The 18142-nt window shown below is 46.9% G+C and overlaps 1 protein-coding gene across 3 annotated transcripts in view; it reads right to left on the bottom strand.

Moving 5' to 3' along the window:
* Window positions 1-15560, bottom strand: part of ARFGEF2 (ARF guanine nucleotide exchange factor 2) — a 33004-nt gene extending 17444 nt beyond the window's left edge. For 2 of the 3 annotated variants that reach the window (XM_065849617.2, XM_065849619.2), the window contains exons 1-18: window positions 15290-15560; window positions 10745-10775; window positions 9819-9942; window positions 9323-9469; window positions 8934-9113; window positions 8309-8516; window positions 7612-7683; window positions 7177-7325; window positions 6627-6757; window positions 5868-6102; window positions 5502-5601; window positions 5138-5277; window positions 3953-4061; window positions 3266-3464; window positions 2418-2529; window positions 1651-1856; window positions 775-859; window positions 511-682 (exon numbers count right to left, since the gene is read on the bottom strand). In XM_065849617.2, coding sequence (XP_065705689.1) covers window positions 511-682; window positions 775-859; window positions 1651-1856; window positions 2418-2529; window positions 3266-3464; window positions 3953-4061; window positions 5138-5277; window positions 5502-5601; window positions 5868-6102; window positions 6627-6757; window positions 7177-7325; window positions 7612-7683; window positions 8309-8516; window positions 8934-9113; window positions 9323-9469; window positions 9819-9942; window positions 10745-10775; window positions 15290-15428 — 2539 coding nt within the window. In that variant the 5' untranslated portion in view covers window positions 15429-15560. The remainder of the gene's footprint in view (window positions 1-510; window positions 683-774; window positions 860-1650; window positions 1857-2417; window positions 2530-3265; window positions 3465-3952; window positions 4062-5137; window positions 5278-5501; window positions 5602-5867; window positions 6103-6626; window positions 6758-7176; window positions 7326-7611; window positions 7684-8308; window positions 8517-8933; window positions 9114-9322; window positions 9470-9818; window positions 9943-10744; window positions 10776-15289) is intronic. The other variant, XM_071815755.1, reaches the window with a different exon arrangement.
* Window positions 15561-18142: the final 2582 nt, after the last annotated feature.

The following is an 18142-nucleotide window of genomic DNA, read 5'->3' as shown; positions in this document are numbered from 1 at the left end:
GTGGAGATAGGACAGGTGGCCAGAGATCACAGCACACTCTGATCTCTCCCTTTTCAAGCATTATCACCAGGACTGTAGCACTTAGAGCCTCTGAACTAGGACACACCACTGACAGGGAGAAAAACCAACCTAAACCAACCTAAACCAAAACCCACCTGTTGTCTAACACATAAAAACAAGAAGTTCACTTGCAAAGTAAATGCCACCTTCAGTTATTCTACCATCTCCCCCTCACACTTCAATTAAAACCAAAACCAAATGCAATCTAGTTTCTAGTGCCTCTGCAATGGTGCCAAATACACTTACACAGCTGTTCCCTCCACAGAAGCAGCAGTATTAAGTAATTACTAAGCCAATTTCACTCCAAATATCTGTATTAGCCATTCTAAATACAAGTTATGTATTGCACAAAGGTGTTTTCAAAAAGGCATCTGAACTCCACTACGCCATCCAGAGTTACTGCAATAGTTCAAGAGCACTGTGGTCTTGCCAGTTCTAGTTCCTTCTTACTTGGTTTACTACATTTGGTTGTAATTGCGTATTCTTTTGTCTCTTTCATGGCAATTTTCTTTCCTTCTATTTCTTCATAGATTGTGGATAAATACTCTACTGGCAGGTCTTTACTGTCATTGATTCCTCGATTCATTTTAATGTATTGCTCCTTTGTCATTTTATTTTTTACCTGTAAAAGAGAATTGAGGTTGGATATCAGACTTTGAACGCAAGTTCCAGGCAAATCGGAACTTGTACAAGTTGGGGTTTTTTGGTTCCTACCTGTGGACTGTGCAAGTCCGTAGTCAGCATGATAATGGAGTACGCCAGAACATAGGCGGTGTCAGCGCTAGCAAACAGCGTTTGCCTGGGGAGCAAGGAACAAACACAACAGGGTTCTAGAGTCCAATTCCTCAACCCATCAGCTCTATGTCTGCATGCAGAAAAACACCCGGAAGTGCTACGCATTCAGCTAAAGAGCTAACAGCCTACAATTAGTGTGAAAATCCAGCAATGACTGCAATTTCCAAGTACATTCCCAAAAGATTAGACTTTCTCCTTCTTTGCATAATCCCGCAAAAGCTAAAGAACAGCTTATTTTTCACTCCCAGGGTTTCATGGGAAATAATACAACACCATCCCAGTGACACAACACCTGGACTAAGGAACAGGAACCAACTAAGCCTGAGCACTCAGCTAATCTTCAATGTTAGTTTATTGCATTACAAACAAGAGCAACACTGCCTACTTGATGTCAACTAACACACGTACAATTTGTTCAACATCTAACAGGCAAGCAAACCACATGTGACATCTTATTAGCTATTTTTGCCGTGTATTCTTGATTTTAGCAACTGCTACTTACTACTGTTGGTTACATTTGACTGATCTACATGTACTTAAAAACGTACTTAGGGCTTCCCTCTTCCCGTGAATCATTCCAGCAAGTACTGGGGATTTAGTGAAGAGCCAGCACCAGTTATACTTTCAGTGTGCAGTTCCTGCCCTGGTGCGCACCCACACCCGCAGCAGCAGCCGGACCTGCTCCCCACACAGGCCAGGAAAAGCTCCTGACCCGGCCCCAAGAGCCACAAATACAACACAAATACAATACAACCGTCCTTCAGGTGCTTCTCCAGTACAGAGGGTTTGAATTACCGTTGGTTGCATTCAATATATCTAGCAGCAAACTTCTCCATTAATCTATCGATCTTCTGGGCTTCACCTGGCAGACGAAAACCTTCCAGAAATATACGCAGAGCAGAGACAAAGTCCTTTCCACAGAAATCAAGCTGGTCTACATAGGCATACATCACTTCCTTGTTAAACTTGTTGCTTTCCCCAAGAAATTCCCCTACTTGAGTCTGAAAGCACAAGAGACAGTTATTACTGTGCAATCCAACTGCCAGCTTCGCAAGAAAGTTCATGATCCCAGAATTGCACAGCTCTCAGTTTTGTAAGGCTGATGTGCTCACTGAGCGGGCAGAGCAACCGGAAAAGGGGTGACAAGAAACCAGTGCCATTAGAAAATACCCTTGATCCGAATATTCTTGCTTCCCTCACCCCCAGGGCAAGATCTGCATTCCTGTGAGCCAAGGAAAGCTCCGCGGTGCCCAGTTCTCCTGCAGCGCAGAGCGCTTTGCCACTGCAGTACGTGATCTGCCTTTGCTGGCAAGACACCGGTAATGCAGATAAAACACGTTCCCGTTTATGGGGAATCCCTTCAGCACTTCATTGTAAACACGGCTACCTGCAAATCCTGGGACCGTAAGTAAATACAAGCAGCACCGGTATTAAGTACCTTCATTAGAACAGCTTTCAGTTATGTACTAATGAAACATGAGCTAAAGAGAGAGCGCATACAGACACCAGAAGATGGGGGAGATGACAGAGGCAAGAGCATCGTTATGCTGCAGGGGTCTTACAGAACAGAGCCGCTCCTCCTGGTGCAGAAACTGGGCCACGTCCTCCGCCGTGGTGCCGAGCATGCCCTGCTCCTGCAGGTACTGTATCCCTCGCTTCGGCTTTTTATTAAACCTGGTCAGGCAAAAAGCACGGGGAGATTGAGACCTACAGCTGAAAAATATCACAGCCTGTGGAATTTCAGTTTTACAGAGCCTTTCTAACCCGAAGACTCTGCTCTGTAGCTCTGTCTTTGTTTTCTAGATGGAAAAACGTCAACAAATATATTAACTATATCACACCACAGGCTACATCTCATAAGGTACAAGTTGCTGATAAGCTTAAAAGTTACAGCCAGAAAACTCACTTAAAAACTGACCCTTTTGAAATATCGCAAATGATAGTTTCCATTAAATGTTTAAAATATTGCTGTTTGAGACCTTTTTATAGCATTTGCAGACATAAAGATCTTCAAATGAACAAAAAAGTGGTAAAGCACAGCTGGACAATTATTTAATTCTTCAAATGCTATTCCAATAAAAGGCACCAAATGGTATAAGAGCCCTGAGAGCTGCTCAGATCCATGTCCCTCTGGACGCACACACACTTTCCTCTCTCGTGTGGCTGGACCAGCACAAAGGAAAGCTGGGAACCCCCTCCGCCCACCTGGGACACCACTGAACTCTCTTTAGCTACAGCAGCCTCGCCTCAGCTCCTGACCACAGCGGGCAAGAGGCGTCAGCATGAGGAGCAATCTGTAAGTGGTGTCCCTGCAGGTCTGACTGGGCAAGGCCATAAGAAACAATACAGGTGTACATACAGAGGTTTTTTTCATTAGTGAACTTTTACTTTCCTGTCACACTGGACTTACAGTTCTATCCCATGTTCGATTATTTCTTTTTGTTGCTTGATGACTTCGAACTGCTCGGGGTCGTCTGGGACCGCGGTCTGGGTAGCGACGCTCCCCACGCCCGAGACGGCCGAGTCCAGCGAGCTGACGCTGCCGCGCCTCCCCGCGCCCTCCGAGCACCGGCCCTCGGCCGCCTCCTGCTCAGGGGGTCTGTACGAACCTGTTCAGAAACAGGGCAGGACTTCAATGGTCCTCTTCAAAGGCTTTTAGTTAAAACAGAAACCACAACCAGTAGAATTTTGAGTTAATATTATTATTTTACCACATACTTTTTGCCATTCTGTACTACATGAAGCTGCTGTATTGATGCAATTCTAACATAATCCACCAAAAGACAGAAGAGAGCAGCAGCTACAGAGAAAGTATTGCACTTCCACTTCTAACTGCCAGATTTATCACGTCTTGTTCTGCAATGCGTAAGGCAGCTTTTGTAGTGTAGACAAGGGGCTGGTTAAAGCTGTTAAACAGAACCTGGTTATCTGAACCAGATACTTGAAGAGTCAGTTACTGCAACAGCGTTAATAATCATTCACAAAATACTTCATTTGTATAAACAAATCTTTACATTAAAACCTAGCATCTACACTTCCAAACAGCTTCTAAACACTTATCAAACAACTTAGCGTCTCCGTAAGGAACCAATCTTACCCAAGCTAGTCTGATGGTTGGGGTTCACGTAAAGATCTTTGCTCCATTCCACCATGCATTTTAAAATAGAAACCAAACATTCAAGTCCTTTTTTCCTTAGGCTTAGTTCCTACAGAAACAAACAAACAAAACCAAAACCCACTGTAAAACCAAACCGATACATGCATATCCACAAGTCTTTAGAAGGCATTACATCACAGCATTCAAATCTTCGAAAGCTCATCAGTTAGATGGAAATCAATTGGTTATAGCAAGTTTCTGCCCCTTGACTATTGAGGTGGATACATCTGGGCCAAAAGCAACCATAACCAGCCTGACACCAGAACACGTTCCAGCTGCTTTAAGCAGACCGTCTATTGACAACTGACGAGCGCAGCCAAGAAGCAACGGGCACCAAATCCTACAGGCAGCGCTGCTGGTGTACGAACAACCACGGCCACCCTGCCGGCCTCCGCAGGGTCTTGCTCATGGAGAGATCTGACAAGTGTCTCACCACCTTAGTTCTGCAGTGAACAGTTCTACTCAAAGTCTGAAACAAAAGTCTCCTGGTTTTTACTTCCATTTCGTGGTCAAAGAACCACGGGGGAAAAGGGAGAGGGAAAGAAAATAATAATAATCTATCAAACATTGATACAATTCTACTGGAAAGCGTGAGGCGCACTCAGCTCCGAGACCAACACCAAGTCGACTTCAGCTCTGGAAGCCGTTAGGCTGGGCTAGAAGACCAGCGCTGTAAGGCAGCATCGGTGCCAGCAGCAGCTGCTGCAGCTGGACGCAGCCTGCACTCCACCCTCCCGCCACGGACCAGGAAAGCAGAACTTTAAAAATACCATATTTGTGGTGGAGATACAGCATGAAACGTTTGTGCAAAGCAAATACACAAGATGAAGGCATTGCTGGTTCATAAGCTCCAGAAGGAAGGTAGGGGAAAGCTCATTCGATTCTCTCTCCATGGCAGCCCCAAAAGACCCAGAACAAGCCCAGTGTCACAATGCAGATATGCAAAGTCACCAAGTACATTAACCATACTGCTTCGGCATCCGACTGCAAATCGGCTAACCAGCAAACAGTAAGCAACACGAGTAGGGTACAGACGACACAAACCAGTGGAGGTATCGATAACGGTGCAAAGACAGCACCATTTATGAAGAAATAGTACCTTATCTTCCAAGCTGTTCCTCCTACCTGTAAAGGTGTCATTCCCAACTCATGCCCGCTTCGTCCCTGCGCGATTTTGGACAAATCATTTACAAGGCGTTCAAATATATTAGCAGCGTTTAAATCACAGTCATAGTTAACATAAATATCCACTACACACTGGGCATCTTGAAAATAAAAGAGAGTGCAAGTATTAGGGTTCAGTGTAACAGCATTTTCAGAAAGAATCAGGCAGTTGGATCAGGTAATGGGAGTGAAGCTGCACATTTAACCCACCACTAGGGGATCAAATTGCATTTTTCACACTTCAACATTATTTTGAAGACAAATGCCACATCTAATTTCCATCTGCTGCCAGAGAAGTGACTGCTTTGCACAGCAATGAAAATACCTGCACAAATTCTAGTTAACGTCTGAATCACCATCCATTTGTGTTCGAAGGAGCTTGAAGAAGTTTCTAGAATATTCAGGAAGATCTCTTTGAAGAACACCTGCAAAACAAGTGAGGGAAGGGACGTGATGATCTGAAACTCATCAGAATCATGTAAATTGTGCAAATTGATTTCTATTCAGTAATTCCTCTTGAACAAGAGTATCATCTCATGCATATTCAAATTTTAACACAGTAGTAATATACTAGTTTAGTAAGCAAACAAAACTAAGACATTAACTTCTAAATTCCAGCTGTCTTTATCATGGCAATACTTTCATTTGATAACTACAAAATCACACAAGTGATGGCCAAAAAGTCTCTCACCTCGATCTGCATTTTTAAATGGGTCTTAAAATTCGAAAGCAGCGTGAGAAAGATGGCGAGCGAGAGCTCAAACACGTCAGGAACAGAAGAGACTCCGTTCTTAGACAGCGCTACACAAAGGTACTGCTTGATCGCATTGATGAACATTTCGTGTGTCCTGAAAACCGGGCCGGCATTCTGCAGCACTGAGAGAAGCAGCTGCAGAGACACCACCTTCGAACGCAACTCGTGGGATCTAGAAAAGAATCCAGCATTACATAGATCTGTATTGTATTTCTGAATACGTACTCGTAGTCACCATTAGCACTACAGCTTCTCTTCCATGTCAAGAGGAAATAACTGTTGTTTTACTTCATTGCAATGCGGGGAGCAGAAGGGGTGGAAATCAGTCTGCAGGCGATTGTGGACAACATCTACCATCTTAATTCAGAGATTTTCCACTAGCATTAACATCTTAGACTATGATACCAGATGGAACACGGTGCTATTAGGAACATTCCCCCACTTCCCCATCAAAAACTTCACAAACACCATAGTCAAGGCCATTCCAACTGATAAGATTTACAAGCCCATTACATACACACACAAAAAAATCCTCAGGTATTACATTTTTAATAATTTGAAGCAAGTTTCAATCCTAGATTCATCAAGCTACCCGAAACAAGGGCCTGCCAGGTGAATTTTGAATACTTGCTTTACCACTTCTCTGTCTCCAAAAGCTACCTGAAGAGGCCAATGCAGGAAATGTGGTCTCCTTACTTGGGGTCTGGTGGCCCGTCACCCAGCGGTTTCATGGAGAGCTTGCACAGGGACCTGAACACCAGGAAGGCATCCTTCTGCACAATGTGGGAGAACCTGGCAGCCGCGTGATGGCCAGACACGTCCGTTTCCTTGAGAGCAAGAAACACAACGTCAGATCCTCAGCGAGACAAAGGCACAGCGCAAGGGGGAGGATCCCACAGCTCTCTGAGTCGGCTACGGATTAAAAATATAATAATAAAAGTTCATTTGGCAACGTTTAAACTAAACCTGAACAGGACTACTAGTGATCTGGATCTTTTCCCGCATGTTGACCAACTCTTGCACTCTGTCCCCATCCTGTATTAAAGTACAACTAGCACAATTAGTTTTAGAAGTTGGTTTCAATATCTGCCTAAACTGCAGCTGCTGCTTCCTTTTCAAACCCGAGCAAGACACGCACGTTAAAGCTCCTGGCCCCTCCCTCCCCAAAACCCCACCTCACCAGTTGGTACGATAAAAACGTCTCTCCTTCCCTAAATACACATCAGCATCCAGTGAAGTTATTTACCAGATTATCAGTGGAGGAAACAGATTGCCCATCGTCTGGAATCCCGTTTGTTTGCACGTTTTCATTACTAGAGCCAGGAAGAGCAATGTCTGCAGTCTCTAACGAAGGCAGAGCCTTCACTGTTTCTGTCACCTGCTTCTCTTCAGCCACTAAAGGGAAAAAGGAAAACTGATTAAAATCACCCCTTGAGTTTTCCTCCCCATGACTTTGTGAAGCTCCACAGCCAGTGGGACAGAAGCAGCGCTGCTTAGCTGGGAAGTTTCTCAGGTACCAGCAAAGAAGAATATCGTGAGACAGTAAACACCTGTTCTTACGGCCTCAGGTGTTCGTGACAAGATACTTAAATAACAAAAATAACTCCCATGCTTTTATAATCACACAAATAAAAGCTTGGCAATACACCTGCATCTATTTTACTGGAGAAGGTTTTGCTACCTTTCACAGCTGACTTGACCACATCTTCCAAGATGCTTTTAACCATCTCCTTCCCTTCATCAGTCGTTTCCTCTAACAAAACAAAGAGATAAGTTTGAATTTAGTATTTGTGTTTAGGAAGAAGAGTAAAAGGAGAAACGCGACAGAGGCAGGAGGACCAAAACTTAAAGTTTTCTTCAGTAGTTCTCCTCTAGCGCCATTCCCGAGCAGTCATACAGATACTCACTGATGTTATTCCACTGTTCAAATCTAAACATTGATATTTTTACTGCAGTGGTTTTTTCATTTGTATTTATCAACTGTTATAAACTTTTAGATTATCCTACATTCCTAATTTGGATACAACATATGCTTTTGATAGGGTCTTCATAATACAAATTTTTACCATGGGACTTCAAATACCTCAAAGAGATTCTGCCACTTCCCACACACCATGATTGTCTTCCTTCCCTTCCTCTTCATCAGCCTAATCAAGTCAAACTCCATTATAATTCTATATACACGAACTACACCTAGTTTTACCAGAATTATAGGGAAGACATAAGCCTTTCTTCAATGTTGTAGACAGGAGCTAAGGATGACCTAAGCATGGTTTGAACCAATAGCCCCACTCACTTCTCCCCAGAATAGCGGAAAAGTGCATTTTCCAGTAGAAACATGATAACTGAAAGAGCAGACACAACCTATTCGTGTTCACCTGATGCCGGAAGAGCGGGATCCAGCTCCGGTTTCCCGTCTCCGTTCTCGGGCTCCCCGTTGGCGAGCTCTGCGCGCAGCGGCGCGGCCGGCGTGCCCTGCTGGTGGCCCTGCTGCACGCCCGTCCTCGGGGACCTGCTCACCGGCGGAGCCGCGGGACCCGGCCATTTCTGCTGATGCGCCTTTTCTGCTTCTCTGGATTCCTGTATCTTGAACAAACAGTATGAAAAGTTAATCTACAGCACAAAACATAAGGGCAAACAGACACCTGTGATGCCTGATGTTCCTTTGTGAATTCATGCGTTAACAAGAAACAGTGAAAATACGATCACTTGGCCAGTCAAATTACAAAGAAACTCTTCAAGCTGACTTTACAAGCATCCCATCATTTGTTTGCACCAAGCCATTTGGCAGATACACCAGTGTGAAACCTTGCTACCATCAATAGGCTTCGTATGTTATTTTTAAACAGTAAGTTTCACTGCAGGCTTTGTCAGGTTTTTTAAGCCACAAACCAACAGATACCCAATTACAACGGCAGACCTGTTAAAATCAAATGATGATAAACTTTCTGTTCATTTGTCAAGCCCCGACATCTGAGATGAGGAAAAGTAATAGTTACATACAGCTTGATTTTCCATCCGTGTGAAAATGACATTTAACATCTGTGTAAGGGTGGCTTTGGCAGTTGTCTGGTTAATAAGATTTTTACTGGCCAGATAGATGTTGTAGCAGGTTCTAACCGTCTGAAGAATCGTTCCTTCATGGATTTCTATATACGGAGACGTTACTGCAGTGAGGAGAGCCTGAAAAATCCACAACACAGGAAAATATGAGCTCCAAACACGTAAGCAGCAATACACTTCATGCAGATCTTCCACAACAATCGGTGGGTTTGTTATGAAACGTACAGATCTGTTTATAACTCGGGCTTTGCATTAAATTATTTTCAATTACAAAATCAAAGATACAGAAAGCAAATCAATATTGCGCCAAAATGGAGCAAATAAAATACCTTAATGATCTGCAGTTGTACTCCTTCATCTGTTTGAGGACCCTGGAAGCAGTTGCAAATGGTTTCAACTATGCGGTCAATGAGCCGCTTCCCAGGAGCCCCGCTGTCCGGAGCATTGCCGGTGATATGTCCGTACGCAATGAGTTTCTGGGTAGAGAGAACCCAGGTTAGACAACCATATACTGTTAAGTACAGCATAAAAAGGGGGTTTTACACTGGGTTTAACACAAAAATTTAACACCATCAATAAATCTTGTTACCAAACACTCGCACTGCTCACACATCCAGATAAAACAGATTTAGTAAGGGACAACACAAGCTTTTTCCACCCAGACCATTTCTTCCTACCATAACCAGCCAAAATTCCAACATCAACCTTTGTACGTATTGACAACAGAAAGGTTCTGTCCTTCAGCTGCGTTTTTCTGGCGGGATCTAAGGAGGAGGAAGGTATTGCAGGCTGAGGAGTCCCGCTCCCGTCCCCCAGCACGCTCACCTGCAAGCAGTCCAGCGAGGTGCTGACGATGCGCGGGGACTTTGACTGGCAGGCCAGCTCGAACGGCAGGAAGTATTTATCTGCTTCGATGAAGTTTGCTTTTGGTGGATCAGCAGTGCCTTCTCTAGGTCAGATAAGAAGAGTTATTAATTTTTCTTAACACGTGTATCGCAGCAAACTACGCTTCCGCCTTTTCTAAACTGAAAGCTCAACAGCACACAGAGGCATGCAAATGTAATGTAAGTTTCTCTCACATTTATTCCCTTAAAGAAAGTTCCATTTTATTAAAAAAACACATTAAAACCACTTTGCATTTATTTATATTGCATCTGATCTTCTCATACAAATTAACTCTTCCCCTGCTGCACTCCAACACTGTCCCAGCACCTGAAATACTGGGGAACTCCTACACAATTAATGATAAATCTATCAAAGTTATTCTGAATTAATTAAGCAGGCCGCATATGAGGAATACTAAGCAAAGAGAACCACATTTGGAGGCTCATTTCAAATCATAGTGCAGTGGGGGAAAAGTGTTTTAGAATTCAGATTTAAGTAACATTTAAATTGGTATTCTTGGTCTAGAAGTCAAGCGCATGCACTATCAAACAGGGGACACGCACTGCTCCTCATGACGTCCTCTCAGGCTGCACTCAGCCCAGTAAAAGGAAGCGAAAAACTTTTGAGACACCTTTGAGAAGTTTTGCAATGTTTTCATAGTGAAATTCGAGGCAGTTACAGCTTGAGTGCCCACGGCCACAAACGTTGTGTAACGGGAACACACGGGCCATAGCACGCTGTGGCAGAAACGTGTGAAACGGGGTATCCGCAAACCCATTGCCATGAAGAATATACACTTACACTGCCATTATCAAATTATTGCACTTGCTGTTTTCTGGCATAGTTTACAGCAATTAATAATTTACCTTTGCTTTTCCAGCTCCGCTTTTATTTCATCTGGAAGAAAAAGAAAACAGAGCATTTAACACGCAGCGTAAGCTGGGCCAGGGTCTGGGCAGCAGGGCACAACACCGGCTCCTCCCGCTGCTCCTGGCCCCAGGGCCACCTGCTGCTCTCGGGGCAGGTGTGCGGCCACACATCACACCAGTACGGCCACACCCCACACCTGTACAGCCACACATCACACCAGTACGGCCACACCCCACACCTGTACAGCCACACATCACACCAGTACGGCCACACCCCACACCTGTACAGCCACACATCACACCAGTACGGCCACACCCCACACCTGTACAGCCACACATCACACCAGTACGGCCACACCCCACACCTGTACGGCCACACATCACACCAGTATGGCCACACATCACACCTGTACGGCCACACATCACACCAGTACGGCCACACCCCACACCTGTACAGCCACACATCACACCAGTACGGCCACACCCCACACCTGTACAGCCACACATCACACCAGTATGGCCACACCCCACACCTGTACGGCCACACATCACACCTGTATGGCCACCCACCACACCTGTACGGCCACACATCACACCAGTACGGCCACACCCCACACCTGTACAGCCACACATCACACCAGTACGGCCACACCCCACACCAGTATGGCCACACCCCACACCTGTACGGCCACCCACCACACACGCATGGCCACCCATCCCGCACACGCACGGCCACCCACCCCTTCGCCCGGGCGCCACGCGCGCTGCCCGCTCAGCGGGAGCCTTTTCGCATTCCTGCCCAGCACCAGAGCCGGGATCACCACCAAGGCCTTGCGGGAATCTCTTCCAGAGCTTCGGGCCATAATAAAAGCAAGATGAAGCTCATGCTGAGAATGACTACCATTCCACATTAAGTAGATGGTTTAAGTTTGCTTGTATTGAAAACTATATATTAAAACGAAGGCAATAATTGCCTGCCTGCAATTAGATGCATCATATGTCAATGTACAGTCAAGTGTGTCCCAGTGGAAGAAAACTGGGTCCTGTGCAGAAAAAGGCATCGTTTGTGCGAGCTCAAGGACACGAGCAATGTCTTTCCATAGGCTGCCAGCACACGCAGCAGTGCCAATCCAAACACACAAAGCGGCAGCAAGCGCTCCCCCCCCGCCCCGCGAACGCTCCTGCATTGCCCAACTCCAGCCGCCTTGAACCGAAAATCCAACACCCCGCTTTTATCGGTTCCATTGAACTGCAGAGAGCCCTTCAGGAAAGGCTGCCACAAGGAAGCAACGTATCTGCGCTCTGCGCGGCGCTCTCAAACCACGCTAGCCCAGCAGCTACAAACTAAGAAACACAGATTCATTTTAGACATCTGCCATTTGTACCCAGAGACTCCTCAGACACATAACCAGACTCCCAAGTGAAGGCACGGTTTGAGAGATCTTTTTTAACTCATTAACAGGTTAACTAACCAAATCCCGTTGTTTACAAAGCTTGGCGGTATGTACATGGAGGTACCTGGGCAATCGAAGGAGGTCACATAACCAGGCTGGCTGCACCGTGTGTCATTAAAATTGTCCTAACAGGCAGAGTCACAGTTGGTCTGAGAGGCCAGGAGCACCATTAGCACTGGACCAACACGAACTGCTGCGGTCCATACTGCCTGTGTTCCACTGTCAATTGCTCAGATTACTGCAGTAGATTTACTAAGGACCATGTGTACCTAGAGCTCCACGTAAATGCTTATTAAGCAACTATTTATGTACAATACACTGGCTGTCTGTGGAAAACCAGTCTTCATAAGAACACAGTTTTCTAAAGCAGAGAACGGCGTCTCTGTCGATAATAGGACTCCCACTTCCCGCAGCCCCTCCTGGGGCGCTGAGCACAGGACACCACCGCTACACCTCCTGCTGAAGCAAGAGGCTCAATGAAGGAATCTATTCAAACTCTGCTTGCTCAACGCTACCACTGTGCATTTCAAACACCAAACCCACACATCACTAAGAACTGGTTTTCTTCCTTCCACCCTTCTTGTGTTCACACCCTATCTGAGCCTATGACACTTCTCATATCTACAAAGTCAGGAAGATACTTTGCAGTCCAAAACTGCACAGTGTTAATCCAGTGAAATGTACGTTACTGGAAAAGGGAGAGAAAAATGGGCAAGAACAGTTTAAAATAAGAATGAAAGAATACCTATATTTCTTACATAAGAGAGGTAGCAATTTTCAGCAGTAATTTACTGAAGTTCTCAGGAGCTGAACACATTCAAAGTAATAAAGAACTCATGTAAAAGAACACAAAAAGCATCGTTCCCACCATTAGAACTACATTCCTCTGTCTCACCAAACAAAAATGTAAAGCGTATGTAATTAACATAAGCACCACTGTAGTAACAGCACAGCGGAAACGGCAGAAATAGCTGCAGGACAAGCGACGCTGGGCAGCTCCAGAGCACAGCAGTCCCTCTCTGTTCAGAAGAAGGAGGGATCACAGCCTCCCAGCACCAGGAGCAGATGTAACCTCCACAGGACCCACGTGTGCCGACTGGGCTACGAACGGCACAGCACCTCAAGGCTCCATCAGAAAGACCATGGTATAAATAAGACGGCAAAGCAAATGGGATTTGGTAAGAGGCAAAAGGGTATGAGATGGAGAAAAGAATAAAGACAACAGCTGACGCAATTACCAGTTCCATAAAGCTAACTTCACACTGCTCTCAAACTGAATTACTTTTACTCAGAGGTAACTGGACTTTTTTATTATTATTAAGAACACTGAAGCTTCTTTCACACTTAACAGTTTGTGTAGATGGCGAAGTTTGGCCTGAATTCCTCAGGCAGCAAGCAGTGTTCTTCCCACGTTCCCGAGCATCTTTACCATTGCGCAGGGCTTGATCATTAAGCTAATACTTCTGAAACTTAAGTCATATCCTTACTTAATATAAAGTATAAGCTTAATTAAACTTAACTAAATGTAAATAAAACTCTGGGGTTTTTTTAATTTGTGTTTAAAAAAAATAAATAAATATTAACCTAAAAAGAATAGTTTAGAGAAAAAAAAATAAATCATATGTAAATAAAACAAACCACATTCATATTGGCAGCTCAAAATCATGCAGCAACAGTCACCAGCTACACCAGAGATCCCGCAGCACAGTAATCAAGGCCCCACTAGTGCAGGACAGTTGGGCAACCGCCGGTTATCTCTGCACGCCGACCTCCGCTCCGGGCCAGGGAAGCACACGGGCTTCTCTACCAAGCACAATTAGCCAAAAAAAGCCCATCATGACAACCATTAACTGACCTCAAACATACTGTACCTTGAAATATAAAGATAGCACAGTTACAATCCAACACACAAATGCTAATAGGTGGCTATTGCACAGTACACCTCCCCAAAAGTCATGATCTTCCATGTGTTAGTAAACATAATGACCTTCACTCGTAATCTTTCAGGAAAGTTCCCTTTCTCGCCCTCTAAATATATTTACATAGCAGAAAAACAGGTTCTCGGTCCTGTAGATGCGTTGGGGGAGGTACAGAAGAGATCGGGAAAAGGAAGTAAGCAGGAAAACTCTCTAACTGCTGGGGCACACGTGTTGTGCTATTGCTCACTATATCGACTTTAAATAGTCATTACAAATACCCCTCTACCTGGTCACCCTTTCCTGGATAAACCATCACTACAATTAGCTCCTACAGATTTCCTGAAGATGTAGGAAGGAAGATAAAAACAACAGCTATTTTTCAAGCTTGCTTTCACAGGCCACTTGACAGAACCTGCACTTGCCTGTTTTCATTAAATACTCAACCTGTCTGTTCGTCTGTTGATACCATAAATGTTCCCCAAACAAAGGAAAAACATTGGTGCAAAGCAACAAGAACTCTCATAGATATGTCACCTTTGCAGAGCAGGAAAGGCCAGAGAACTCCAACCACAAGAGCTCTACTGTTTCACCCAGTTTATTTTTTCCCCTTCAAGATACACCATATGGTTTCAGAACCTTAACACAGAGACCGATATCCTCAGTTTGTACTTGTGGGAGACCTCAGGACCAGCCCAGCGGCTCCACAGCAGCAGTTTCAGTTCCGCAGGACACCGTATGTAGTTGGCTGCACCGCCAACAGTTTTTAGCCAGTCCAACCATGAGCTGAGCTCAGATACCAGGACATCCCCAGCCCTGGAAGATCTGAGGCTCTCAAGTCAAAGGCCTCAACCAGCCTGGCTCCCAGTTGAAAAGCTTATAAAATCGGTTCTACAGTGACAAACCCAAAGCATTTCCGTGTCCCATCGGGACCAGAACGCAGCAAGTCAGGTGTCTGGGGTTCCCCCCCGCATTCGCGCGTGTCGTGTTGGGCAGAACTTTCCCCGCCCCAAACCCCGAGCTCCCCGGGGCCCGGCCGGGAACCCCGCGGGGGGACCCGGGGCGGGTGGCACCGCCGCCCCCGCCCGCAGCGCCCCTGTCGCCCCCGGCAGGAGGGCCCGCGGGTCCCAGCCCGGCGGGGGCGGGAGAGCCCCGCGGCCGGGCCGACTCACCGAGCGCCACCTGGCAGGCTCTCCGCAGCTGCCCGTGCGGGGGCCGCTTCGCCTCCTTCTCCGCCAGGATCTTCTCCAGGGCCCGCGACACAAACATGCTCTTGGTGCGGGCGTCCTGCTCGCGGGCCGGGGGCTGCATGGCGGGAGCGGGGCGGCGGGGCCGGGAGCGGGTCGCTCAGAGTCCCCTCACCCGGAAGAGCCGCCTTCCCAGCGGCCGCCACCGCCACGGCGCCGCCATACTGCCGCCGTCACGTGACTCGGGCCGGCACCCGCCTCCCCGCGGGCCCGTGAGTGACAGGCGGGGGGCGGGGCTGGCTCGGGGGGCGGGGCTGGCTCGGGGGGCGGGGCCAGAAACGGCGGAGCCGCAAAAGGGGGCACCGACCGTGATTGAATAGAATTACCGGGGTGTCCCCGCAGCCCCGGGCGAGCTGCCGGGCGAGCGGGCTGCCGGGCGAGCGGGCTGCCGAGCGGGCTGCCGGGCTGCCGCTGTTGGGCTACCGAGCTGCCGCCGGGCTGCGGCCATCGGGGCGCGTCCGAACGCTGCTCCGCGCGGGTGTCCGCCGGCTCCGCGCCCCACGGGCCCTGCACAAATTGTCCCTTTTCTTGGCCCTGCACTTTGTGGGGGCAAAGCCCCACTTACTGCCTGGCTGGAACGCAAGATGCTTAAGGGGAAATTGGTCTATTACATGTCAGGTACGAATTTCAGTATCAGTGAGAATCGCAGGTACGGTTACTGCTGCAAGGATTTGTATTGATTCAGTTATAGTTACCAAAAGGGAAGTCATGTTAGTATAATATTCATAAGACTTCTCATCTAAGCATCTCAACACTCACATTATCCCAGTTAGCTTCCACAGAATGAGTCCCATAAAGAGGCACTGAGAAAGTACAGGTGCGACAGACCCGGACAAAGTTGTACATTAAAGGAGAATCACTAAAAATTAAATTTCAAGTCCCAGGAACAGAGTCTCACAACTTTATGGCCAACTGTGTCTTCTCCCTTTACCCTCTGGCCCATGGGGTAGGGAACCGTACACGCCAGATTGAATTCTGGGCTCTGAAAAGCAGTGTGATCTTTGGAGACAACCTGCAGAGGTGATTCACTGCACACTCCACCGCCGTCTGGCAACCATCACCGGGACACGTCACCTCTTCTGTGCCGCTCCACAATGGGCCTAATCCCACCAAGACAACCACATTAGCTGAGAATACAGGGGCACATTAGATTGTCTAGATTGTAATTTTATTTCCTTATTTCTCAAGCAGTAGGACTCTAATTCTTTAAAATGTCATTAACAGATCCTTGGTGTCAAGTTGTCAAGAGCTCCAGTTTTTGTTCTAGATGTCATAGCGTTTGAAGCGTTGTTGCATTAGAAGCGTTGTTAGTGGCTGGGAGCACACCTGCATTGGCCGTACTGATTTGGAAAAGCCAAGAGAGCCAAACAGCCACGCTGAGCAAGAGGCATCGGCTCGATTATACGATGGTTTTCCTTCGGAACTGAGTTGTCAGGTTGGTTCACGCTTTTCCCACGTGTAGCCCTTGCCTGGAGCGGGTTCTGCACTGGGGGGCGCCGCAGGGCTGGCTGCGGGAACGGCCCGCGCCGCTCGGGAATCACCGGGGCGAGGTCACACGTACTGACGTGATGAGATCTCGGGTGCCAGAGGGGAAGAGGCTGCAGTCACCCAGCCCATGGCCCTGTGCTGCGCGTGCCCTGCGCAGCCGGCGAGCGGAGTTACCCCGTGGGACAGCGCCTCTTCCACCTGCCCCGGTCAGCCTGTGGAGCTCTACAGGGACCCCAGGGTTCTGTTTGGATTTGCATCCTTCAGCTGTGATCCAGGTCCCCCGGCCCGTACACGTCCAAATTCACAGCTGCCATTCGGCCTGGTTTAGCTCCAGGAGTTGACATTCAGTTCAGCGGCAGATCGGGTCCGCTCACACACTTATCGAGTTCAGCTGATTTGGATTGCCTCTCTCTTTCCGCTGGCTTCTCCTTTTCAACCAGCTTTCGATGGCATCAATCTACACAGTCATCTTTTTATTTCAGTTTAGTGTTTAAAAGATCTGTAAGCAGAGCATCTGCTCTCTGCCACTTCTTCACAGACGAACTGCTGTCCAAGCGGTAAAGTACCAGCTGAACTCAAGAGGTAACAAAGCAATATTCCACTGATGTCATCAGCCAAGCCGCTTTCCATAGCTAAATCATATATGACTAATACATTTGTCATGGTGATGTGCCGGGTTATGGTTTAAATGTTTCTAATGACGCTCGGTAACTATTTATATGACAACTGCTTAAGAACAATCCGGCGGTTCATGTGGAACATCTCCCGTCTGTTTGAGCTCACGCGCGACTTCCACTGCGCCTGCAGATACTGCAAATCGCTCCCACCTGGAATTTTTCAGTTGTAGGTTAATTTTGCTTGCAACACTGGGGATGCAGCAGGACAGGATGTGTTAACTGTTACACGTGCAAAATCAGAGCCCAAATGAAGAGCTGCAGGGCCTTTCAGCGCTGATTTCATTACTAATGATTTTTCCTTCTTACCGCAGCACTTCAGCTCCCCCACCGTGTTGCAACTGTGTACCCAAATTACCCATGGCAGGCACTGCAGAAATCTGCAATAAAACCAGATTCTGCCTCCAATTACAGATGTGTGTGGTACAAATTGTGATCCCTTATCAGTGTAACGTGGCTGCTTTCTCTAATGGCACAAACTTGCGCGTGATGAGACACTGCCTTGTTCTTCGTGTACAGTATGCTGTGTCTTCATGTTTCTGAAAGTTCTAACAGTTCCCAGATCAAGAGACGCCTGTTCTTGTAATAACAGACGGACTTTTGGTGGCGTCTTGTC

This window comes from Patagioenas fasciata, chromosome 16 (assembly GCF_037038585.1).
Source record: "Patagioenas fasciata isolate bPatFas1 chromosome 16, bPatFas1.hap1, whole genome shotgun sequence".
NCBI classification, from domain to species: Eukaryota; Metazoa; Chordata; class Aves; order Columbiformes; family Columbidae; genus Patagioenas; species Patagioenas fasciata.
The sequence above is the reverse complement of the archived record's forward strand: the minus strand, read 5'-3'. Positions and strand labels throughout refer to the sequence as shown.